The sequence below is a fragment of the Lethenteron reissneri genome, chromosome 3 (assembly GCF_015708825.2).
Source record: "Lethenteron reissneri isolate LAM-NWPU_2019-01 chromosome 3, ASM1570882v1, whole genome shotgun sequence".
NCBI lineage: Eukaryota > Metazoa > Chordata > Hyperoartia > Petromyzontiformes > Petromyzontidae > Lethenteron > Lethenteron reissneri.
Window position 1 is genome coordinate 7,708,471 of NC_083781.1, and position 26,456 is coordinate 7,734,926.

At 50.8% G+C, this 26,456-nt stretch overlaps 1 protein-coding gene across 1 annotated transcript; it reads right to left on the bottom strand.

The window, feature by feature from the left end:
• Positions 1-990: 990 nt before the first annotated feature.
• Positions 991-24,727, bottom strand: LOC133345879 (protein disulfide-isomerase-like). The gene is made up of 11 exons (XM_061556954.1): positions 24,461-24,727; positions 19,388-19,594; positions 18,294-18,427; positions 16,550-16,687; positions 15,156-15,260; positions 10,205-10,330; positions 7,592-7,792; positions 7,184-7,304; positions 3,986-4,167; positions 3,427-3,510; positions 991-1,765 (listed from the first exon to the last, which is right to left on the bottom strand). Exons 1-11 carry the CDS (start codon positions 24,609-24,611, stop codon positions 1,685-1,687), a joined length of 1,530 nt encoding a protein of 509 aa, XP_061412938.1. The 5' UTR covers positions 24,612-24,727; the 3' UTR covers positions 991-1,684.
• Between the last annotated feature and the right edge of the window lie 1,729 nt (positions 24,728-26,456).

A 26,456-nucleotide genomic window follows, 5' to 3' on the forward strand; every position in this document is an offset into this window, starting at 1 on the left:
GCAGCCACAGCTGTGTGTGTGGCCACCACACCTGTGTGTGTGTGGCAAGTCCAGGCTCAATCAGACTTCGCTTCCGAGACCCGACGAGGTCTGGTCCGGTGCGTCGTAGGCGATGTGGGAATAAACCGCGAGATAAAACCACCACTGTGGAACACAACCACGTGATGAGCGACACCAAGCGATACGTAAAACTGGGAGAAACAAAGTCACGTGAAATCAAACCCTGGCAACTGAAAGCCCGGCAAGAAAGCACGAGAAGCGAGACACGTGATGTCGTTGTTGCTGTTCCCTTTTATTTGCATCGCGAACAGCGACCCCCACCCCAACCCCCCCCCCCTACGCTCCCTACAACGACGTAACCCGCCTCAAGTTACTGCCATGTACACGCGCACGGGTACACACGGGCCAATGTGGCGCGCACACACACACACGCGCACACACACACCTGGTACAAAGACAGGTACACGTACAGACACACACGTGTGTATAAGCACGGAGGTACAGTCACAAACAAGCGCAAAGACACACCCGCACACATCCCTGAACACACCTGGACAGACGGCACAGCCATAATGAACACACAACACCCGGACAACACCCGCAACCTAGCCAGAAGTTTCTGCGCTGTTACAAAGTTTACAAGAGAGGCGCAGTGAGCGAGGGGGTAGAGCACGGTGAGACGGGGTAGGTAAGCGAGTTTTATATTAGTCCAACTTGTTAAATTAGCAGCCAAACGCTGCCTCCATGGAGACCCGCGTCTTCCCCGCACCTCTCCCTCCGGGGCGGAGCAGATATGGAGCTGTGTGGAGCATTCCACTCCGCAGTAATTCGTTTTTAGGTGGCATCAAGCAACGCCTGGAGGCCGAGAGAAGGGCTCCACTACGATCCATCACCAGGGTCAGCAGCCGGTCGTGTGGAACACCGCGCGCGCGTTAAACTTTCACTCGGTTGTAAGGGAAAGCAGAGAGACGTTTACAAAATACGAAGCACGCGGCGTTTCACTCAACCAACCACAGGCAGTGGCAACTCCTTTCGGGAAGCCACAGAGGCCAAGGGATTGAAAGCTCGAGGGGATTGAGGGATTGTTAAATCGAAAAGAATCGGTGGGAATGCCCAGGGAGGCCGCGGATTGGGAGACGGGCACCAGACGTGGCCCACACTCCGTAGAGCGTTCACATTTTTACATTTAATCATAAAAAAATAATTACCTGGTGGAAGGCAAACCCCAAAACAGACCCCGCAGGAAATCAGTACAAATAAAAAAAAGAGACTCGGATTTCTTCTTCTCTTAAAGCAGACGGGAACGGGCGCCGAGGATTTTCCGCGAGCTCTAGACACTTTGCGTCCGCGCGCCCAATCCGTGGAATTCATTTACAAGGAGGCATCTCCGACGCCACGCGGGGAAACACGTGGCGGGCAGGGGCCAGACGTGGCTTGGCGACGCGTCTTGCCAGCCCAGCGGGGGAAAAGCAACGGAGAGACCCGACACCAGGTCGACGGCGTCACGGGGGACGGTGGTGGTGGTGGTGGTGGCGACGATTCCCAGGCACTAAGGGCCTAGGCTGGACAGGCTGAAGCACGGCACAGTAAGAGGGGTGTGGGTTTTGCATTTGACATCCATGGCCTAACATTTACATACACACGAGGGGGAGGTTCAATACAAAATGGGGGGCCCCGTGGGGGCCTACAGCTCGTCCTTTTTAATGGTGTCCTCTGCTTCCACGTCATCACTGTCGTCTTCCACCTCCTCCAGATCCTCCAGCTCCTAGGTCAGGGGTTAAGGGGGACAGGAAGGTCAGTGTCGGTGGCGTTCGACGCCCGTTCAAACAGCACTGTTGACCAGTCTTAAGATTTAATTTCATTATTTTTACTTATTCGCCAACTTCATCCCCCTGATTGTGCTATCGGTGTCAAGAGATGAGACGAAGAATCCATTCCAAACTCTCACAGAGCAGTTCATCACTTCACGTTACAGAACGGCCCATGGAGTCGGACATCGCAGAACTAATTCTGAGATCATTAGCAATTTAAGGTCCAGGCACAAGCCACAATTGGACACAGACAGGCACGTGCACACACCACACACGAAGATCCCCTATGTAAACCACATACATGCCGCCATTGGAGCAAGTGCTATTCGTGAGTAGCACCTATGAAGGCGGGCACGGCATGTCTCACAGTGCACCTAGCCTGGCACGAGGGCATTGATGGTGGCAATGTGCGAACACGCCCAACCCATGGCTGCTTTAGTCTCCCCAGTGCTGATGTTTACACACTGCACCAGGGATTTGATAAACACGAGTCGACCCCATACAAGCACATACGCGAGCGCACATGCTCAGGAATGGGTTCGTGTTGTCACACGCACAAGGAATGGACCCACGCGCCGCACGCGAGGCCGACCCTTGGTGCTTCGTGTCCAAGTCCCCCCCCCCCCAAACCCCTCAACTCACCAGGGCCCCCCCCTCCTTCCACCTATACCCCCATATCCCAATATCCCCGCTACCCCCCAGTTTTTGCTCCTCGCCAGGCCCCTCCCCAACTCCCTCCTCCTGGCCCCCACGCACCAATCATCCCTGCACCGCATGGGGCGGTATGAGCGCGTGGCAGCGTCAATGCTTCCAGCCGCCCCTCCTCTCCGTGTTTACCAGCCGTTCAAGTGGTAATCACAGGGGACCCCCCCCCATTGTAGACGCACGACCCTCCTTGTCATTACCACCATCTGCGCTAACCCTCACGGCCTAGGCTGCTGCCGCAGGTCGTCGGGGTTAACCGACCGTACGTCAGCGCGCTGGTCAGTGCGGGTTGGAGCATAGTGCTGCTCAACTGAATTTCCCTGCACTGTGTGGCCAGCACCACGCCTCTCGTCACCCCCAGCGCTGACCTGGGCAAGAACCAAGACCGGTGCAGATATTCGCCGACTGTCGTTGGCCATGGCCAGGAGTTACAATAATGTTTCCAGATTTGCCAACGGTTCTGAAATTTTACCTTTTTAAATTAGGGCCCTGCAATAATACAAAAACAGTCTATGGTAAATTTCAATAATGTGCCAATTTTCAGGGTCTCAAGAGGTAGTATATATGTAGAACTTCTTTCGTACCATACGTAGCCAACCGTGCTAATTGGAGGTGGGGGGGGACCGCCCCCATTCCCTTGAATCCATCACCGAGCCAGTTTTTGCAATGGAGTCATTTGCAGCTAATTTTTCATCATTGGGGATATTTTGGCCAATACCATTTACATTGTGTGTGGTTTTTGTTAATCTATGCACAGGCACCCTTGCAGTATAGGAGAACAAACAAACTCCACGCAGAAAAGTGCCCGAGTCGGGAATTGAACCCGGGCCCTTTCTTGCTACGGGGCGCGCAGGTGTTCCCACCGCGCCACCCTGCCACCCTGCCGCCCGTGGGTCGGGGGTCAACTCACGTCCTCGCCGGCGCCACCCTCGCCTCCGCTCTCCAGGAATTTGACGAAGGCGTCCAGCGTCCGCTCGCCGTTATAGTCTACGACCTGCGGTGGAGGTACACGCACATACGCACGTAAATACAATGGTAAAGATCCCCCCCGTATAGCCTGTAGGAGCAAGTACTGTTAGCCGAGTAACACCTATGAAGGCCAATGCGACACACAATGGAGGTGGGGTGGCTAACACCACGCCCGGCCGCCTCCGTCTCCCGAGTGGCGATGTTTACACACCGTGCCAGGTACTCATTTTAGGCAGAGTCGACCTAGGGGAGGCCCAGGACCGGTTCAGATAATCGTCACACGTGCCCACCACAAGCGGGAATTGAACCCGGGTGGCCGGGCTCGTAGCCCAACGTGCTAACTGCTACGCCACCGCTCTCCGCTAACTCGCACACGCACTCGCAGAGACGATCTCCCCGCCTGTCTGGTGACACTCATCCTTACAAGAACACCACGGCCAAGTGGTGTTTGCGAGCGCCCAGTAAAAATCCAGTGCGGCGTGGCCCGGAGGGCGACGTACCTTGCGGCCAGCGGCGGCGGGGAAGAACTTGAGCGTGGGGAAGCTGTGCACTTTGATGCCGTCGACCTCGTTGGCGGTGGAGTCCATCTTGGCGATGACCACGCTGTCGTCCTCCTTGAACTTGTCCCCCAGCTCGTCCCAGATGGGCACCAGCTGTTTGCAGTGGCCGCACCACGGGGCGTCTGTGGGCAACGGCACACGCCGCGTCGCTCGCCAGGGTTCTAACTCGGTCACCCCAACTCGGGGGGGCTCCATACACACACCTCTCTCTCTCAGGAAGACCTGACTTGGTGCCCAGGCCTGTAACTAACTCGCCGCCCCATCAATCCCATTCATTATAATAAGAATGTCAATTTATATAGTATCTCAATGCTATAAGCAATTCTAAATGTTGTACAGGATAAACTATATTAAATAATGTGGAGGCAACATCAAACATCAGGGCAGCTTGCCAGTAACCTAGCACACATTACAGTAAAACGTAAAATGAAATTGGATTAATATTGGATAAGAGATAAATGCCAAAATTCATGATCTGACTGGGCATATAAAATACCCTGCTGTAAGGGGAAGCCAATTTAACACACGGTTATGATCTGTCATAACCTGCACGCCAAATCTAAAACACTTACAGACAAAGGGAGGATTTATTGTCACAAGATTGATGCTGCATTATTTGTAAACTTTGTTATTTTCCATCTTGTTCGGAGTGTTCAGCGCTTCCGTGAGCCTCAACGTTTCTTGAGTGCTGCGGCATTTGCCAACAAGTATCAATCCACCAATAGCAAAGATTATATTGTCTCAGTCACATGACTCGATAAGAGTACGGCGAACGTAGGAATCCACCAGACTAGTCGAATCGAAGCATTGTTACTCCCCTGCCAGCCAGCGTACCTACTCGGTCACCCTCTTTGGCCCTGACCCAGAAGCACACTCTTCACTACCAACCACAATCACCGCAAACTCTACCCTCCACTCCGAATCTGATGACACTAACCGGACTGACTGCACTCCATCTGAATATCACACTTGGCGCTGCGTCGCCCACAATTTAAGATGAAATCGATCTCACTTTGCTGACTACTCTCGCACAGGAATTTGCGCCTGGCAGTGCCCAGCTGTCGGTAAAACCCATCGGCAGTGGTGGCCGTGGCGGTAACAGCGGATCGCGCCAAACATGGCGCGGTCCGTCAGTGGCATGGTCACATGGCGAAGGGCTGGCTCTCACCGCACCACCCTTCACCCGCCCTTCCCCGGGTTCGCGCCGAGACGGGCGACGAAGCCTGGCCCCCCATGACAGCTGGCGCCAATGCCATTCGGCGCAAACCTCGATCGACGGCACGAGTCCCAATTTCACGCAGTGGAGGGAACCTTGGGAACGGTCGCCATAAGCGGCGTGGGAAACCAGAAACGCCCTGCTGGCGCAGCTGTGAGCAGCAGCCAAACGAGTGATGCAACGCGATGGTTGTTTGAAGGATACTGCCATCCTAAACGCAAGGCCTGAGATGATCGACCCCCTTCCAGCTATTTTCTAAATTGTTATAATTCACGGTGGCAATTTTACTCAAGAATCGATCGCTTTTTTGTCGTGTTGACCATCTCGTTTGTGTTGGTGCCAGAGGTCGCAACCGGGTACCCGATACCCGTACCCTACCCGATACCCGGCTACCCGTACCCGGCCAGGTACGGGTACCCGTTTGCGACCCTGGTGCGGCCGGGTACGGTTACGGGTAAGGAATCAAAACCCGTTTGCGACCTCTGGTTGGTGCTTCTCGTTTTTCTTTGGTCTCGTTCATACAGATTTGTTTCTTCTATTCAGCTCAAAGTGACACAAGCACATCCTTGGCATACGCTGGACATCTCCAGCATCATTGTCGAGCCAGACGCCACGTATTTACTCATTGCAGAGCGAATACAACTACACTATTTTTATTCTACCAGGTAAGGCCCAAAACGCCCACCCGAGCACCACTGGCCCAAACGCTATTTGTGTTGTGTGACATTTAACGCTGTGGAGTATCATTACCCATGCGTGTGACCTATTGGGGCAGGCAGGGGTGCACAGGGGTGGGAGGGGAAGGAGGGGCAAGAGCAGGTATGTGCACATGGGGCACATTTAAGGGTGTTCAATTGGATCACCCTGCCACCCTACCACCCTCTACCATTGTACTACTGTGCCACCCTGCCACCCTATCACCAAGCCACCCGACCCACTGCACCAACCTACCACCCCACGACGGGACTCATGTGATATCCTACCACGCGTCACCCTAACCACTGTATCAACCTACCACCCCACTACGGGACTCATGTGATATCCTACCACGTGCCACCCTAACCACATTCAACCTACCACCCCACTACGGGACTCATGTGATATCCTACCACGTGTCACCCTACCCACTGTATCAACCTACCACCTCACTACGGGACTCATGTGATATCCTACCTCGTGCCACCCTACCCACTGCACCAACCTACCACCCCACTACGGGACTCATGTGATATCCTACCACGCGTCACCCTAACCACTGTATCAACCTACCACCCCACTACGGGACTCATGTTATATCCTATCTCGTGTCACCCTAACCACCGTATCAACCTACCACCGCACTACGGGACTCACGTGATATCCTACCACGTGTCACCCTACCCACTGCACCAACCTACCACCCCACTACGAGACTCATGTGATATCCTACCACGCGTCACCCTAACCACTGTATCAACCTACCACCCCACTACGGGACTCATGTTATATCCTATCTCGTGTCACCCTAACCACCGTATCAACCTACCACCGCACTACGGGACTCACGTGATATCCTACCACGTGTCACCCTACCCACTGCACCAACCTACCACCCCACTACGAGACTCATGTGATATCCTACCACGCGTCACCCTAACCACTGTATCAACCTACCACCCCACTACGGGACTCATGTTATATCCTATCTCGTGTCACCCTAACCACCGTATCAACCTACCACCGCACTACGGGACTCACGTGATATCCTACCACGTGTCACCCTACCCACTGCACCAACCTACCACCCCACTACGGGACTCATGTGATATCCTACCACGTGTCACCCTAACCACTGTATCAACCTACCACCCCACTACGGGACCTCTCGTGATGTCCCACCACCATGCCGTGCGAGTGTGGGAGGTGGGGGAGGGGCCACGTACAGAACTCGACGAACACGTTCTTGCTCTCGTCGAAGGCGATCTGCTCGAAGTTCTTCCCCACGAGCACCTTCACGGAGTTCTTATCCCAGTCCTCGGGGATGTCTTCACTCATGAGGTGCGCCTGGGTGGGGGTAACAGGAGATTGTGGGGTGGGGGTGAGGCGTTCGTGAGAGACGGCTCAAGTCGACACACCACGCCTTCCCTCCCCCGCGCCCAACCAACAGTGGACAGTCGAGTGTGGAAGACGGTGTGAAGAGCAGGGTGTGACTGTTCAACACCCTTCCCTCACAGCGGCAACCCAACCCACCCGACCCAGCAGCTCAACTGAGTAATACCGCTGCCAAAATTCCCCACCACCCCTAACACCGCAACTCCTCCCCCCTCCCCCCCCACCACTCAGAGCAGTACCTTGAGCGCCCCGTTGAGGAAGGACCTGCAGAAAGCAATGAGGTTCTCCGTGCTGAGGTCGTTGCTGTCAGGTTTGTACTTGGACATCTCCTCCTCCAGCATGATGATGCGCGCTGCGGGGCACTCCTCCTTCTTCAGCCCGAAGAACTCCAGGATGCGCAGGTTCTCAGAGTTGTCCACATCGATGTAGATGAAGAGGATCTGCAGGTGGACACGGGGACACGTGCGTGAGAGGCGGCTGTTGAGTTCCTAGTGGCGGCTACAGCATCCTGCTCGTCCTTACATCCTGGCTGAAGCATTCAAGTCGGCCTGCCTACGATCCGTCCTGGATTTAAAACTGGGCTGGATTGCACGAGGAGCTCCCAAACCCTCACAATATATTTTCACATGCGCGTTCAGGTGCACGGGTTTAAGGGCCGACATTTAAATCGGAGAAACGACGTGGTGTCACGCCCCCGACGACGCCTACGCACGAAGATAAAAGTGGGGAAAACGAGAGAACTCAAGGGAACCTCCCTCCTGGCACGCGGCCTCCAAACCTCCAGCCAGAAGAATGAGGGCAGGTCACACACGTTTCTTTACGAGCGACGTTCACCTTGCACCGCAATAAACGCTTGATGGTAGTCTCAGCCACGGCGGCTGGAATTTAGTCCCTTTCTCTCGGAAGAATTGGGTGAGGGGGTGGTTGGATAATAATAGCTGTTCTCGCAGCCACGTTGTTGTTTTTATGGGACCAAGGGGCAGGCCACGTGTAGGCGCTGCTCAGGGCACGGGAGAAACGTCACACGGGGGGAGAGTGAGACGAGGGGGGGGGCAAAGGTGGCACGGAGATCGGGGGGGCCCACTGGGATCGCGAGCAAATCAATTATCCACGGTCAATCCAAGTTGTCACCGTCCCTCGGGGTCTTATACTTAACAATCCACCCAGCACCTGCACGAAAGAGCCAGTTTCATCTGGCACGTTCACTCCTTTGGCTGGACCTCCTTAATTATTCTCGTCCATGCTGTTTTGGCAAAACATCTCAAGAGATGTATTTTTGTTAAAATGTGTGTACTGCTTTAAATGACGGACAAGACCAGGACCATCGCTGCCAGGCGTGGTCTCTCCGTGGCAGCCTCCACAGTCTGGAACGTGGCCATTATCCACCGCTGCACATTCGTAGCGGCGTTCCAAGTACACTAACATTTAAGAGAGACTTAACGGCACCACACCTTTTTTATTATCATCGTGTGTTTTTTTGTTTGCATTTGACTGCAGGTATTGTGGTTAATGCAGACACGAATCCTCGTAAAAAAGGATTCTGTTTTGTTGCAAAAAAAAAGGGAAAACCCTAGTATTATATTTTGGTACTGGCAAAGGAGGTCCAATGATGTAGATGCTCACTCCGAGCCCTCATTACTTTGATAGTGCATTGTCTGTGAGCCGTACGCCTTTTGGCGTCCTCTGGTCGAGCACCAATTGGGTCAAGGCTCAAAAGAAAGCCGTCCCTTGGTGAGGACCAATCAGTTTCAAGGACAATGCATATATTATCATCGTGTGTTTTTTGTTTGCATTTGACTGCAGGTATTGTGGTTAATGCAGACATGAATCCTCGTAAAAAAAAGGTCTCAGTTTTGTTGCCAGAAAAAAGGGGAAAAACCCTATTAGCACCACACCTCTCGCCTGGCTTTCAAGTGACGTGGAGTTTGGCTCAGAGCCTCGATTCACTGTCATTTATGTCCATGAATAATCGTGTGCATTATACAAGGAGTGATTGTTGTGATTATTATTAGAGGTACACACGTGGCTCTGATGTCAGACACCGATACAGCACCACTCGGACGTGGGGTCCGAATTTGGGTTTTAGTTGCAAGTGATAAAACCGGATTCTCAAGTGTGACGAGTTGAAGGTCTCAGCCCAACAAGACTTACACAGAGACCCACAGATTTACTAAACTAAAACTATATATTAAAATAATTCATTTCACCAGATAAAGCTCACGGGAGCTATCAGCTATTTTTCAGAAGCGACTTGGCCACTAATAATAGCTCAACGAAGTGGCTTATCACGTGTAAATCTATAGCAGCCAAATAATTCAAAGGCATGTTTATAAATGTGGAGGTAAAAACTGGAGGACCTGGAGAAAAATTCACACGGCCGCGGGGAGAACACACAAACTTCAAATATACAGGCGTCAGGGTCGGGATCGAACCCACGAACTCCTGCATACCAGACGAGGCAGATACCGTCTCACCACCACAACACCCATATACATTGAGTTGTAATTACATTGGGTTAAAGGGCGTAGCGAGTCACAGGTCTCAGCCCAGATAAAGAGATCTACTGGACTGACTTCAATGGTAGTTCTGTGATGTTACATTCTGGGACCATTTTGTGACGAAGAGGGTGCACTGACATGACACCAATAGCAGAATTGGAATATAAATAGATGCAAAAGCAAAGGAAAATGTCAACATCACAAATAAATTTCCAACAGAGGCAAGAGATAACACAGACTATGGTAGGTGATATAGGTACCTGGGTAGGTATCAAGAGGCACCAGGGTGCCACGGGGACCAGGGTGACATGGTGACATAACAACGGAGGGGGTCACAGGGAGCAGGGGCCTCACCTCCCCCCTGAACTCCTTGGCGGCTCCGCGGAATTGGTCGAGCCTCTCGTCGTAGTCGGAGGACGACTTCCCAACGAAGAGGAGGATGTGGCTCTTGATGTCTCCACCGAAGATTTTGGGAGCACTCTGTGAAGGGCCAAGAGGGTAAGGTGGGGGGGGGGGGGACACACAGGGACAAACCCACACAAAACACGATCCTTTATGGCAGGCCCACAACTTAATTCCACAAGGTCTGTGGCCACATGAGGCCCACCGCTTTGAAAGTATGACCCACATGTATCCATCGCTGCAGGCATCTTAGCAGTGTCTACCATGGAACTGCTACCCGACTGGCAAGCCATAGAATAAAGATGATCACTGCATCGTGCGCTTTCAGGTGTGTTTGCGGCCGTCTGGAAAGCTCTTCCTTCCGATATTAGGAAGCCACTAGAGTTATGCACTTTATAAATCTGGATTGAAAACTAAATTCTCTAGAACTGCTTTTTGTGTTTCGTTTGTTGTCCTTCCCTCGCACCTCCAATGAGCACGGTTGGTTACGCACGGTGCGAGTTAAGTTTCACATACAAACATACATCGACGCGTTTCGAAGGAAAAAGAAACTGGATCGCATAGAATCCACAAAAATCACGAATAATTTATTCACAGACGCACGGTATGACACGTTTATTGTCAGCTCGAGGATCAAGTTTAATGTTAGGAGCAGCGTGGGGCTGAGGTGTCAGGAACAACGTGGTCCCAGAGCAACATTGTATCCACGGTGTCTCATTCTTTTAATTGACTGCATTAGAAATACTGGTAAGTGGCGTACAATTACAGACACGCGCAGTACGCGCAACACGTCGTGCCAAAACTGCACGCGCGTAACATTTACACGTCCAAAGCCACGACACGCAAACACAAACACGGCCAGCAGCCGGTCGACAGAGCTAACCACACACACACACACACACATTCCCGCCACGATCTAAAACCAGCCCGTGCTGACCGCCCACGGATCAGATTGCTCGTTATGTGATTAAATCATTTCTGGCCACGGTATTCAATCATGGGAGCGGCGCTGGGAGGGACAGGAACGCAGCCCCGAGTGGGGGTGTAGCATTGACCCGGCGCACCCCTGTGAAATGGAAACTTTAGGAAGGGCAAAACAGACACCCGACCCTCGCCCTAAAATTAAATCCCAGGCAATGGCTGACATCAACCTTTAGTCACGGGGAATTCAAGTCATGGGGTCGGTGCTCCCTCGCTGGACTACCCGCCCGCCCTCCCACTCGATTGTGTTCTGGAAGCAAACTTTCACTTTGAGCGTCGAGATAAATTAAATGAACGTCGTGAGAAGCGAGGCAGACTCGACGCACTGCCCAGATAATGGGTTCTTTATTTATATCTGCAAAACCAATTTCACAAAAAGCATTTCCCCTTTTAGCAGCGGCGCTAAAACGCGGGCTAATTTTAAAATGGTTTTCACCGCAAGGATCTCTGCTTTTCGGTGCCGACCACAGGCCGGAGAACGAACGCATTCACCGCCGTCCGGTACAGCGGAGCTGGGCGAACAACAGCGGCGTAGTCGGAAGACGCCGGCGAGCGCGCGACAAATGACAGCTGATCGAGGCTCGTGACCGGTCACACACCGGCATGCCCTCCGCGAGAGCAAGAGAGTGGGCGGGCGTTTTGCGAGCGAGGGCCGAAACTGGCCGCCTGGCTCAGCAGGTCGGACCGCGGTGGGGGCCGCGATCCAGATGCCTCGGCGAGGACGGCGACGCTCGCGCTCAACCATCCCATGACAGCCAGACACGCGGACAGTGACGGACGCACGAGGCAGACACGTGGGCAGTGACAACCGCCGGCAGTTATCACGCATCTCCGCCTGGCCCATTATTCGTCAAAGCATTTGTCCTTCCATCCATACGGCCGCTAACGACGGGGAGCCTCCGATGACAGAAACCTTTAACGAGGCTGCACTGTAGCGAGCGATCACTGGGTGGTACGCCGTGCCAGGCTAGAGAGGCCAGGTGTAACCCGCACTCACGCTGTGGTGCTGCTTCACACCAACGCGGGGGGGCTGGATGTGCGATGTATTCCTCTGCTCTGGTGAACGGTGGTTATCCCATGCAGCGTGTTATTTAATGAACCGCACAGGCAAACGATTGAGATACAGGAAAAGAAACTTTATAAATAACGTGGAATGAAAACGGGCCATTGCACGAAATATCGGCCATTATAGTTTTGTTTTCTTTTTAAGGCTATACTGTTATTGACAAACGTGTTTAGTTTTCGTTATAGACACAAGCGATGAGTTTCTGATGAATAATTTTATATTTACACTCTGTAACAATGTAACGTGTTATCACACTAAACACTCTAGTGACATCACTTTCCGTGATCTCATGCTTTTCTGAACAATCCCAAACAACAACAAACAAAACTCGATCGTGTAACATTGTACACAGCTGGGCTCGAATTTAGGATTTTTCTAATTAATCTCAAATTGATTATGTCCAATTCAACAAACGACATTCAAGGTTCATGGCAAAGACATGCAAAAGTTATGTTCATGTCCGGAATTACGTGGCGCAGGTGGATGGGCTATTTGATGGACCCAGAATTGAATTAACCAAATGGGATGAGAATTCCAGCATAGATGAATAAATTAATTTTTCAAAATATGGCACAGACGAGACCGCGCATATGAGAAAGTAAAAAAAGAGTACAAGAGAAGAGAGCAGAAGACAAGAGGAGACGGTACAAGACGGGAGGAGTACACAATGAGCAGCACAGAAGTGCACAAAAACTACAAAACAGTATGGAAGATACAAACAATATGGGACAAGGTACAAACGAGACATTACGTAAACGGTAGGCGCGTATAATCGGTAGGCGCGTGTAATCGGTAGGCACGTGGCGTATCATCAGTAGGCACGTCCAATCGGTAGGCGCGTGTAAACGGTAAGCGCGTGTGAAGCCTCTGCTCACCTCTCGGCTCAGACGGGATGGCAGGAGAAGTCAGGAGCGAATACTGCCGACCAAAGTGCAGCGAGAGCAATTTTGTTTTTAAATGGTTGGCTCCGGCTTTTCACGTGGCGTTTGGAGCCAACGAGGCAGGGCAGACATCCACCGTGTCCGGTCAAAGTCGCAATGCATTGAAGACACAGGATACATTTATGTTAATAAATGCTTTTCCTGCAACCAATTTTAAAAAGGGACCGAGTTAATTCTGTATTACTCATTGCCGTGTTAAAGAGAAACTTTCAACAATTTAAAAAAAATCTTCTTGGTTCTTTCGGTAAAGTCACGTAGAAGGGAAGTAATAAAATAATAAAAATAAAACATAATAAAATAATTCTCACGACGTTTCGACCACAACGCAAGCAGCCGTCCTCAGGTGAAGAACAGGTCTGTCGAGAAGACAGAGTCTGAATGACAACCCCAGGCTTGGAGCGTCTTTTTAAGCTGGGTTGGAGGGGGGGAAGAGCGCCTTGACAAAACAATTTGCATCTCAAGAGGAATTTAGCATATTTATGTGAAATGCGTAGGAGGTGGGCTGGGGAGTTTCAAAGTCATATTGTGCCCATGCATTATGCAGGAAATTTAAAAAGTCACCAAAATGCACTCTGTTCGACAGAATGGGAGAAAGCCGGTTAAATGTTCTAATCATCAGGTAATTGAATCGTCCCAGATCAAGAGTGGAGTCGCTAGGCCCGCAACTATTGATGCCCTCCCTCGCGGTTATTTGACGTCACAATTCAAGTACAAATTATTTTGCGTCTCGTTGTCTTCGCATGTGTACATCAGCCTCTTTTCTCTTGCTCCGCTAGCCTGAACGTAAGATGGGCATCTCATTCGCGTACATTTCTTTATCAATCATTCTTGCACGCACATGAATGGATACACAAGTACCATGAGCGCAAGAACTGATTTTAATGCACTTGTCATTACCTGCCCGTGGGTAGCTACCAAGAAAGACATGTTCGTCATTTTGGACCATGTCCGGCTTTTCGAGTCGAAGCAAAACTTCGCGAGCAGCGCCCTCGGGAGCGTGGGTTCCACGCAGTGAATACCGGGGAGCGGGGTGCACAAACGCGCCAAGTGGCATGCGTACGCCGCAGGGGTCAGGGGTCAGGGACAGCAAGGAATCTGCCCCACTCAGGATGACGGCCACACCTCCCCACGGGCCGTGCAAAGCTATACGTTTCAGCGAAGGCTCCAGACGCTTGTAAACGACGCAGCGCAACATGCATCCTAACCCCCCCCCCCCAACCTCCACCCCACACCACCCCAGCGCCAACTGCCGTTCCAGTTCCTCTATTTTTAGCCAATCTCTTGGTAACGGTTTGTGACTCGCAAACAAAAATGGAATCCATGGGTGCTCATCTTTTTAGACGTTGTAATTAAACAGGCGGCGAGCAGCTGTAATTAAAAGTGCAATGCGATGGTGCTCTTCACTGCGATCTTAATTGCGTATCTGTGCCCACGATGCAGTGCTCGGTGCTGACACAGCCCTGGGAGTTGTCACTATGGAAGTTGAGCCTCCAGTAACCGAGGGCAACCCTCACCAACATTGGCCTATGCACAATTGCTGCAACAGATGTATTTGTTCAATCTGGACTAATCTGATCGCTGCTCCCCTCTGGTGGGTGGCCAAATGGGATGGAAAATTCCAACCGGACCACAGAGGTCACATGACTAGATGAGGCTGTGCGCTCTGCAGACCAATCGTCACTCATCTAACACTATTAAACTAAATTCCGATTTTTTTTTTCAAGGTGGCTCGATGACTATGCCATTGCCATACTAAGTCATCACGTGCTGATATCAAAGGCACCGCAGTTGATGGTCGCCCTGGTGTAGCAGCAGCTAGTTTGACGGAAGGGTGGTGTGTGGTGGGGGGTGGTTTGGGTCGGGTAGGTGGTGCCGTGATCGCCGTGCGCGACCGGCGGGTGTCGTCGCCTCGCACCTGCTCGGTGAACTCGATGAGCAGAGGCAGCTCGTTGGACTTCACGAACTTGCGCAGGCCTTCCTTGCTCAGCTCGCCCTCGTACACGTTCCGGCCCTCGTCGAACTGGAAAGCACGCGACGTAACGGCACGTCAGACGCAGCTCGCGACGCGACAATTCATATGACGAGAATTCTGCGTGGCTACACCAGCAGGAAAAGCAATCTTTAAATCTCATCTTTACGCATTATGATTTCCTAGTTTTTTCAATCTCATTTCCTGCGGATACTGGATGTAGTTTTAAGCGAAACGTCGTGTATCTAATTGCTATATTTAGTTGTGACAATGGTTCTTCAATTTACCGGTGAGTTGACACATTCATAATTGGCACATCAAACACTTGTACACCTGACGATTACATTTGTTTGGCATCTTAGGTGGCGGATGGTCTTTCACACAAATTTGGCCATATCATTTACGTGGCATAACCCAATAACAAATTAGGAATCACAATGCATCAACAATTTTTAAGACATTGCGTCGCCATGACCCCATGTGTCGCGTTGTTACCAAAAGAAGTTGTGCGCAGTGATGGCAGCAGCCCCAAAATAGCAGCGCGCATCACAAGCTACGTAGGCCAGTTAGCTCGCTACATTCACGCCACGAATCAGTTTCACTGTGGCCACACGCGCAGTATAAATACCACACTCGCATCAGCATGAGCTCAAGCCGAGATGCCGGGGTGGGGGCAGGGAATGAGAGGGGTTGCCGAGCGCCCACCCTCATGCTCACACCTCCATCCTGCGACGAGCGCGTGCGTACGACCAGGGACAACGAGGAGAAGCGAGCAGAGCCATGGGGAGGAAGAGTGGAGCTACGGGGCACAAGCAGGAGCCTCTCGAGCGGCAAACGAACACCGCGGGGATCACGTCGAAGAGCTGGAAAAAGCTGTGGAGTGCCAACGCTTACAAACCACGCGGCCATGCATGCAGAGTGCCAAAGGGGTTGTCTTGAAATAACTAGATAACACACAACATATCTTCATGTACACAGTAGGCTTTTGTGGAGCGTAAGAAAACTGTACAGCCATTGTGCGGGCAGATGATGCAATGTTAACTATTAAAAGTGGCCTGTAAAGTCTTCCTACGAAGCCAGCACGAGTTATCTTAAAAATACACATGTGCGAGTTATCAGGTTCTTCCACGAAAGCCCTCAAACGAGAAACAAGACGAGTCTCCACGCAGCGCAGCACTCCCCGGCACGCTTCGAGGCGCTTCAGCCCTGTCGTTGACGCAAGATTTACAGCCGTGAGCTCGTGCCAAGGAGGACGGCACACGTGTTTACGTGCAACCCGGCACGGCCCGAGCAGTGGCGGCGAGGTGGGGGCCAACGAGGGGAAGCGAGGGGGTACACACCTTCTTAAAGAGTATGACGCCTTCTTTGGACACCTCGTACTGCGTGAAGGCGTCGTCTGATGACGCGAGGCCGAAGGCGATATCGTCGATTCCGTCGGCCGCTTTGAGGAACACCTTAGCATCCTCAGCCTCCACATCCTGAGTGGGGGAACACCACCACAACGTCACGGCTCACTCTCTCCCACTACCGCCACAACACAGCTCACACGGGCTTCGTGTACGCACATGGGTCACAAACGCAACACGGGTTACACCCACATAACAGGGCTTCCTCCAACACAGCTCACACCGACAACTCATCATGGTTTCACAGCACCCCACTTGCACCGCGACAGCGCAGCGCCACAACCACACAGCACAGATCGCACTCGCGTCCACGCGGCACCACACTCCACGATGGCGGCAGGAACAGCACCGCACCGTTTAATCGTTTGCATACAACTCCCCCTTCTCAGTCCAATTGCAGTGGGCAACATGTCCTGTACCTTATGCAGGCAAACTACTTTATTGGGATTAGAGCTAGATATCATTGCCCCCTGCTGACAGACTAATGTCCCAGGTCACGCTTGCAAATGAGAGTATCCAAATTTCAGAAAGAGTCTTTCCAAATATGCTTAATTTAAATATTTGTATTTTATGTTCTATTTTTGGTCTTTGTACATTGTTTAATTTTAATCCCATGCACCGACTCCGATGCCACTTGAGGGGGACATTTGAGTCGTTGGTGTCAATCGGTGCAGATTTCCCGCACACAACTTCACTGTTGCATGTGCCATGGAAACCATGCAACTACATGGCTCCTATTGAGCATCGTGGCTGCTTGTTACCGAGCCATCAAACGCATTCACGTTCCACGTCTGTGGCATGAAAATGCACCAGTTCGGCCTACATTGAAAAATAAAAGCGAAAAGAAGAAAATGAGAATACCTAAAGTTTATTAATTACTTCTAGATTTGAAGCTTTCGTGACTGCAAGGATTCATACTCTTAGGTTTTTTCGGTAAAGGCACGTAGGTAAAAAATTAATAAATAATAAGTGCTTTTTACAAATAATAGAACTAATAATAGAAATAAAATAATAAATCATCACGTTTCGGAGGCAACACAAGTCTCCGTCATCAGGTGGGACTGTCACCGCTAGATTTACTGTATCAAGTGAGGCAAAATAAGAGTATGTATTAATTACTCTTTGGTTCTTTCGGTAAAGTCAATTGCTGAATTTCAGCAATTGTTTTCTTGCTGTGGTTGTCCCCACCTGATGACGGCCGCTTGTATTGCGCCCGAAACGTCGTGATTTTATTTTTATTTTATTTCTTTTTATTTTTCACCTACGTGATTTTACCGAACGAACCAAAGAGTATGGATCCTTGCAGTCACGAACACGTCAAATCTAGAATGTATTAATTACCTTCGCAAGGAGCGATATCTGGTTTGGTATCAAAAATCTCCTAGCCGCCATATTGGACCAGGATTCCAGGATCACTACATGACCGTGCAAACAATCAGTGCGCATGTTGCTTGCGCAACACCATCACCACCACAACGTTTCAAAAGCGGTTATGCACCAAGTTGCTCTGGATTGCCAGACAGCCACGAGCAGGTTTAGTTCCTCCAAGGACAATGGCGTTGCATGGAACGCTGTTGCGGGTAAGCGGCAGTTTATTTCCAGAATAATCAGAGCAATGACGATGGTGGTGAGACCGGGTGGGGAGGGGGAAAAGAGGGACGGGGGGGGGGGGCAGCACCTTGAAGAAGCCGACGACCACCACCTCGGCCGACTCGATGAACTTGGCGGTGGCAGCGGCGTCATCCAGAGTTGTGGCGGAGGGTCCCGTGCGCTTCTTTAGCCAGTTCACGATGTCGTCCGCCTGCCGCCCAGCTTAACCGCACACAACCCACACACAACCGCACACTAAGCCCACTGCCACGTCCAACATGGCCAGACACCCAGAAATCAAACTAAGGCTGCCGAGCTTGAAGCGCACTGTGCTAGCATCTGTGCCACCGCCCCCGCGTCATTGACACAGTTGTCTTCTCGAAGCCATGTCTATATGAATAGAAAAAATTACACGTCTATGTCCATATTAGATATGTGTGCTAATAGGGTTTTTCCCCTTTTTTCTGGCAACAAAACTGACACCTTTTGCAAGGAATCATGCTTACATTAACCACAATACTTGCAGTCAAATGCAAACAAAAAACAATACTCTGATAATTAATGCATTGTCTTTGGAACCGATTGGTCCACACCAGAGACAGCTTTCTTTAGAGCCTAGTCTCATATGGTGTTCGACCAGATGATGCCAAAAGGCGCCTTTTGGCCCACACCAGAGACAGCTTTCTTTAGAGCCTAGTCTCATATGGTGTTCGACCAGATGACGCCAAAAGGCGCCTTTTGGCGTCATCTGGTCGAACACCATATGAGACGAGGCTCTAAAGAAAGCTGTCTCTGGTGTGGACCAATCAGTTTCAAAGACAATGCATAAATTATCAGAGTATTGTTTTTTGTTTGCATTTGACTGCAAGTATTGTGATTAATGTAAGCATGATTCCTTGCAAAAGGTGTCAGTTTTGTTGCCAGAAAAAAGGGGAAAAACCCTATTAGTATATTTTGGTACTGGCAAAGGAGGTCCCATGATGTAGATATGTGTGGTGGATTGCTTCAATTTCTCCATTGAAATTTCGGGTGAACAATGACAATCCTCGAAAAAGTTAATGCGATAAATGTTCTAAACGTGAACACAAACCAATGTCATCAGCGAATATCGGCAAAGATACAAACGTAGGCACACGCACGAAGGCACTTGTGCGCCTTGATGCAGCAGCAACCCGTGCTCACCCGCGTACTCCTTGGCGTTCTTTGCGTCGCCGTCCTTGAAGAACTTGATGGTCGGGTAGCCGCGCACGCCGTACTCCTTGGCCAACTCGGTCTCCTCCGTGGCGTCGACCTTGCCCAGCCGGATAGCTGAGCCCTCGGCCTTTAGTGTGCCGGCTGCTTTGGCGAACTCAGGTCCCAGGGCCTTGCAGTGGCCGCACCATGGCGCATCTTTGGCGAAAACAACAGCGGCGTCATTAGCGGTCACAGGTGTGGGTTCATCCACATCAACGCGAGAAAGAAACTTTCTGGTTCATACTCTTAGTTATTTCGGTAAAGTCACGTAGGTAAAAAATGAAATTAAAATTAATAAAATAAAATAATAAAATTCACGACGTTTCGGAGGCAACACAAGTCTCCGTCATCAGGTGGGACCGTCACAGCCAGATTTGATACCGTCACAGCCAGATTTGATACAGCAAATCTGGCTGTGACGGTCCCACCATGATGACGGAGACTTGTGTTGCCTCCGAAACCTCGTGAATTTTATTGTTTTATTTTTATTAATTTTTATTTCATTTTTTACCTACGTGACTTTACCGAAAAAACTAAGAGTATGAATCCTTGCAGTCACGAAAGCTTCAAATCTAGAACTTTCTGGTTGATGATTCAGCACTCAATAATTTACTCCAGTCACTTGGTCACCGGTGATCAGTTGGCTCCTCACTCGTCTCCCACTACTACCATGGGTATCACTCCAGTGAACTTCACTGAGTCTTAAGCCACCGGTGAGGAACTATATTGGTCAAAGTTTGCTAAAACCATTGGCACGTATAGATAAAATGTGGCAATCTTGTCAGGTGGTGGACAGTTAATAACATTAATTTTGGCATACAACTACCATGTGGTACAACCCAAAAATTACAATTAACCATGTTAACTCTTATCTATTACAACTGTTCTGTTTGTCGCTGGCTCTTTGGCGTTTTGGGCTTTTGGTCCAGTGCACAGCAAGTTGTGTTAACAAGACACCACGGTACAGTGCGGTGGGGCCAAGGGACTAGGGGCAAACAAACTTGTTTGGAATGGGCCGCCCTGTATTTTCCAGCTGGACGAGTAATCACTGCAAGCTGTGCACGGCCGATGGTGGGGGGGGGGGGGTCAAAAAAACCAGGATATTAATAGAAAAATTAAATATCACTGGCTTTATATAAACCTGCAAGTTAATTCTAAATTAAATATCAAAGGATGAAAACTATAATTCGTCGCGGTCCACTTGTGAAAGCGAACAAATTTGTTTAATGGGCTTAAGAACCCACATCCCGGGACACGTCACAGGCCCCAAGTTGCAGGCCCCTCAAGTTAGGGGTGTTTACACAAAGGACAAAGACAAGTGCCATACAGGACAAAGACAAGTGCCATATACCAGTAGACCACATTGCTAAACAGCACATTCCTGGTGGGAAAATGTTGCAGCTTTTTGGGTCAGGATGGCACGAAGATATATATTTTTATGGACACAACGGTAGTTAACACTGCCTTATTATAAATACATGGACACGCATGATGTTTCAGGCAATGGCCCATCTTCAGTGTAGGTAGTCGAGAAATTGCTGACACGCTTTACACTGTGGCAGCTTTAAAAGCGGACAGAGAACCACCTACAATGGTATTCAACTCTGTTGACTTGAAAAAATGTAAGGCCCCAAGGTATAACGTTCACAACTATAAGACCATCCCTCGGACCAATCTCCAATCTCAAGGGACACTAGCTTAAACTGGTCACGTAAAACTGGTTGTGCTACAAGACCGGTGTTAAAAGTGAATGTGGAGAGTTCTAAATTTATTTTCACCGCAAATGCAGTATCAATATTTGAGTCCATTAGAGACAAATGTTCATGCAGCTGGCACCCCAATCCCACCATCAGAAAAAGACTGATCTCCAAGACTCTTACAGGAGGCCCCTGCAACGTTTAATGTGGTAGGAAACCAATTACCAAAACACCCACGCATACGAGAGGGTACCACTCAAATTTCCAAACGTGGCTTCAATAACCCATTGCTACACTCATCTGGTCACCTTGTGTATAACACATGACATTCCCAGGAAATCTCCAGTATATGTTAAGTGGGTTCAATTTGAATTAGCTTATGAGTTTCAAAAGGGTTATTTGCTTTAATGCAAATAACCAAATCTCAATGCGGGGGGGGGGGGTGTAACCCAGATAAAATAAAAGCATGTAAAATGCCAAACAAATCTGTCATTTACCTACGCAAAATGTGAAAGAAGACAGTGTTGCACTTGGTTTTAATGCACTTTTAAGTAATCAGCTTACTTTCCAACAAAATGGTAAAGTCCTGACCCTTGAAGATAGGAGCAGCTAATAATTAAACCAGCGTGGGCGTTAAGATATGAAAATTTTTGTTTGTAACTCGGATAATCCGCAACCAGGATAAGCCGCCCACAGACAATTTAGGGTTGACTGTGGGCCAACTGCCCTTTGCAGCTGCAGCGCAACAATCAGATTAAGGTTCAAACAGCATCTGTGGCCTGCACTAGTAACAGCCGGGTGACGTGGAGCTTGTGTCAGGGTCACCCCAACACATCCGCACAGGGGACAGAGCGTCGCGACTCTAGGAAGTGCCAATATACGTCGCCTGAGATTGGTCTCTACTTTGGTTAAATCAACCGCCCTCCAAGCTGCGTTGTGTACAGTCCCCTGTGCAAATCTGCGGCAAGCCAAACTGCGTGGCACTCAACCGACATACAAAGCCACGTCGCCAACCATCGCGATTCATCGAGGTCTGCAGCAGAGGGAGGGGTTACACAACACGTGCAGCAGGACACGGAAGCTTCCTGCAAACGCAACAAGTAAAAGCACGCCACGTGTAACTCGCCCCTGCAACAATGGCTGCAATCGCCGAGAATAATTACGCGATTTCGACGGCGAACCCTGGATATTGCACAAGTAGAGTAATTATGTGTTGCCTGGTGAATGTGTCAGAGGCTTTTTTTGAGGTCTCGGTGTAATTAATGCACGGATGATACCCACCCCTCCCCTGCTGCCTGACGTGACCCAGCTGTACGTGCATCTAAACATTTCGGCAAACATCTCCTTCCCGAGAAAATTCCTGCCCCACGACCGCCTCTCCCCCATCTTCTCCCGGGGTTTTCATGTGTTGCACCCATGTCTGGGAACTCTTCCGATCATAAACTTTATAGGGAGACAGAGCATCAATCTCACCATATCTCATCTCCCCCTCTTCACCTGCCTAACTTTTCTCCACACCTGTAACTTCCCTCACATCCTCCAAACAACGCTCAAACCCTCAACCCTCACTTTCCACACAACTCTCATTCGCAGCTCCTTTGCGCCTCCATCAACCCTCCCTTCCACACTTCTTCCCCAACTTTCACACTCCCACACTTCTCTCACCTTGTCATCTTTCCACGCACAAACCTCCCACTTCCTCCACGGCTACCTTCACACATACCCTTCCCTCACCACCGACCCTGCCTGTTCCACACCAGTCAAACCAGTGGCCAACGTCTCTTCCCGTCTCATGGAATGCAAATTAGGCATTGGTCAACGTGTCACCACCACCCACAGGTAGCCCCTCCACCCCACACGTAGGGCCCTGCGCGAGTAAACCATGTGCACTGGCACTGCTGATTGCTGCCAACCTCTTCTGCCTGTCAATGAGAATGAGATTCACTCCAGAAAAAAACGTGGACTCAAAACACGCACATTTAATTCAACCCTGCCTCGCTGCAGCCGCGCTGCATTTGCGCCTGTAGTTATGACGCCTCCACGACTTGATTTGGAACTTTGGTCACTGGGTGAGGCAGGAGGTGGCTTTGATTGAAGGGTTGGGGCGGGTTTAGCGGTCTGCAAAATGTTAACCAACCCCTAGGTAGGTTACCCTGCTCGCAGGCGAGGTAAGGAATATAATAAACCTACATATGGGTAATCCTGTTTGCAGGTGAGCTAACTCAAGCCACTGATGAGTTCATGAACCCACAGGTCAGTGGATAAACCCAAAGTGGAGTTATAATAAATTAGTTGGTCTTATAAAGGTGTCATAATGAACTCTGGCGAGTTAATTGTCTCACAGGAGAGTTACAGAGCACACAGGTGAGCTAATTTACCATAGGTGAGTTACCCAACTCACAGGTGGGTTCATGATGCTGAGCTCCACCAGAGCACATACCACAGGGGACGTGCATCATTGGCTGGTTGCATGGAACGTGTTAAGTGACCTTTCCCCCCATCCCTTTAACTAAATCTTATTTCAATTACAAAGCAGTGCAAAGTGCAACGTTAGTTGTTCTGTGCAACTGGTCCGTGATGGGGGCTGGTGAGGCCGGAATTGAGGGAGGACTGGTGGCATGGGTATCTCAGGCAGGTCAAATCAGATCACCACTAAAGCTTGGTGGGTCTTTCACTGATTGAGTGAGATCACATCATGGGAAATACCATGATGTAGATCCCATCAGTTAAGATCAGGGTCGTGTCAGGCGAGATGATTACCAGGTCAGGTCAAACTCAAAAAGTTTAGCAATTACTAGCCAAAAACAGGGTGACGACAAATTGTAGTCATATTCTTTGGATATTTCGGTAAAAATTTAAATTTCAAGTCAAGATTGTACGAGGTCAGCTGAGGTCCGGATCAGACCAGGTTTGATCATTCGCAGGTCAGGCCAAATATCAAATCACAGCCAACATTGGAGCCATGTCCAACCAAGACCAGCTCTGCTTAAGAGCAAAATTGTCCCAAGCTATGATCTGGGGCCATGCCAGGCGCGATTATGTCACGCCAGGTCCATCCAAAGAAAGAGCTCAGCTCAAATCGCCATCGAGACTCAGCGGAATGAGGCCCAACTGTGCCACATCACGACAGCCGATGTCAGGTTGTGTCATGTCAGGAAGAGGCCAGGTCAGGGTTTGTGAGGGCGAGGAGATGCCAGTAGCTCAGAGTGAGGAGGGTGCCAGTAGGTGTGAAGATGTGCGATAGTAGGAGGAGAGTGAGGAGAGTGAGTGAGGAGACACGGGCCAGTCGATGTGAGGTGAACAGCGATCGATGCGGGCCACTCACAGAACTCCACGAGGATGGCCGGGTGCGCGCTGAGGGCCTCCGCGAAGTTGGCGCCCGTGAGCACGAGAACGTCCTCCTCCTCCTTCACCTCGCCGTACGATCTCGCCACGCAGGCGGCCGCCAGCAGCAGCAACGAGGGCAGCAGCTTCATGTCGGAAGGCGGGAGGCAACGAACAGCAACGGAGGAGCGAGCGGGACGAGCGAGAGTGGAGCAGAGCAGCGGCCGCCGAGACGAGATGGAGGAGCCGGAGAGGGCGGGGCGAGGCGACGGGCGGGGGGATGTGGGGTCAGGGGGCGGGGGGGGGGGGCGAGGGGCGGGGGGGGGCAGGGGGCCGAAGGGCGGGGCTGGGGGGGGACGTGGCACTCACGCCCGAGGAACCGCTACTGCGCATGCGCTGCTCGCGCGTCGGGGCCGTCCTCGCGCATGCGCGGCGAGGGGGGAGTGGCCTCGGCGCGCGCGCGCGGCCCGAAAGCGGCGCGCGCGCTCCGAGGGGTGACTTGGCCGCGTCTGATTGGTCGGCTTGGTGACGTCACCGCGGGACGGGGTGGGTGGGATGGTTTGGCGCGTGGATCGCGCGTCGGCGCGGCTGGTTACGTCATCGCGCGGGCACGCCGTAGATGTGACGTCGTGTCGCGCCTCTGCTCAAGACGGAAGCGCGTGGCGTCATCGCGGGCGTTTGACAAATGACGTCATCGCCAAACAACGGCCGGGTGACATTTTTCGTGGTGGTGCCGTTTTTTTTTATTACACGCTTTTTAAATCCTTTATATTAAGTTCACTTGCTTGCTTGCGCGCTTACGACCGTGCAAATCTTTCGGTCGTTTTTAAATCCTTCATATTAAGTTCACTTGCTTGCTTGCTTGCGCGCTTACGACCGTGCAAATGTTTCGGTCGTTTTGAAATCCTTTATATTAAGTTCACTTGCTTGCTTGCTTGCGCGCTTACGACCGTGCAAATCTTTCGGTCGTTTTTTTAACCCACTCCAATCGAGCTGACATTTTGCACACAGACTCGTTGTGCGTGACAATTTATTTTCGTGAAACTTTTTTTCCAAAATTTTACACTTTTAGGAAAAAATAAATTATATTTAATTACCAATTGCTTAATGGTGGCAGGCAATCATCTGACCCATAGGTGGCAGCCATCTCAAGCCAGAGGACGAGAGGACTCTAGCCGCCACGCATATAAAGGATTTAAAAACTTTGTTTTTAAATCCTTTATATTAAGTTCACTTGCTTGCTTGCGCGCTTACGACCGTGTAAAAATAATAGATATTTTTAAACATTCTTTTTCATGTTATGTTTCGGCTTGGGTCTAATTGTCCACGCTCAACTGACCTTGGCTGTAATTGGCCACGGTTCCTTACGTTATGCCAAGCTTCGGGGCCACTTCCTGGAGTCGTGGAGTTCTTCCATTGCTAGTAGATTTCATTAAAGCGTGTTTAAAAAAAATAAGTTGTTTTAAACATTACTTATTACGGTGATAAACTCACTAGCCACATGACAATACTGGTAGGAACCTCCTGGTGACACCAGCCAAGAGGGGATTATTGTGTCCGTCCGTCGTGCAGGGAGGGGCTGGGTGGGGAGGGGTGGGGGTGGGAGGGGTGGGGCTGGGCTGGGTGGGGAGGGGGTGGGAGGGGTGGGGCTGGGCTGGGTGGGGAGGGGCTGGGTGGGGGGTGGGAGGGGTGGGGCTGGGAGGGGAGGGGCTGGTCACCCCGTGGTGCCCTTATAAAACTCAACGTTTAACCTACTCACACCGGCTTGTGCCCGCCCTCACAGTCGGGCATATTTGCGGAATACACCACGCCGCCGTTGATCCTGGCCATTGACCGAGCAACCCAACGTTCCTACCAGCTCCCTCCGCAGGAATGTGTTTAAAGAGGACGTCGACCGTAAAGCACGTTTGACTCGTCGCCTCTGATACGGAGCCATCCGCTAACACAGCTGCCGAGAAGAATGGGGGTCATGAGCAATGACCCCCATCGTAACCATG

What these genes read in the sequence shown, in the direction of transcription:
- LOC133345879 (XM_061556954.1), bottom strand. Translation starts at nt 24,611, where the DNA reads ATGAAGCTGCTGCCCTCGTTGCTGCTGCTGGCGGCCGCCTGCGTGGCG. An exon ending in GAACGCCAAGGAGTACGCGG is followed by an intron (nt 18,428 to 19,387) that starts GTGAGCACGGGT and finishes TGTGCGGTTAAG; the next exon opens with CTGGGCGGCAGGCGGACGAC. An exon ending in TCATCGAGTTCACCGAGCAG is followed by an intron (nt 10,331 to 15,155) that starts GTGCGAGGCGAC and finishes GGCCCTTCACAG; the next exon opens with AGTGCTCCCAAAATCTTCGG.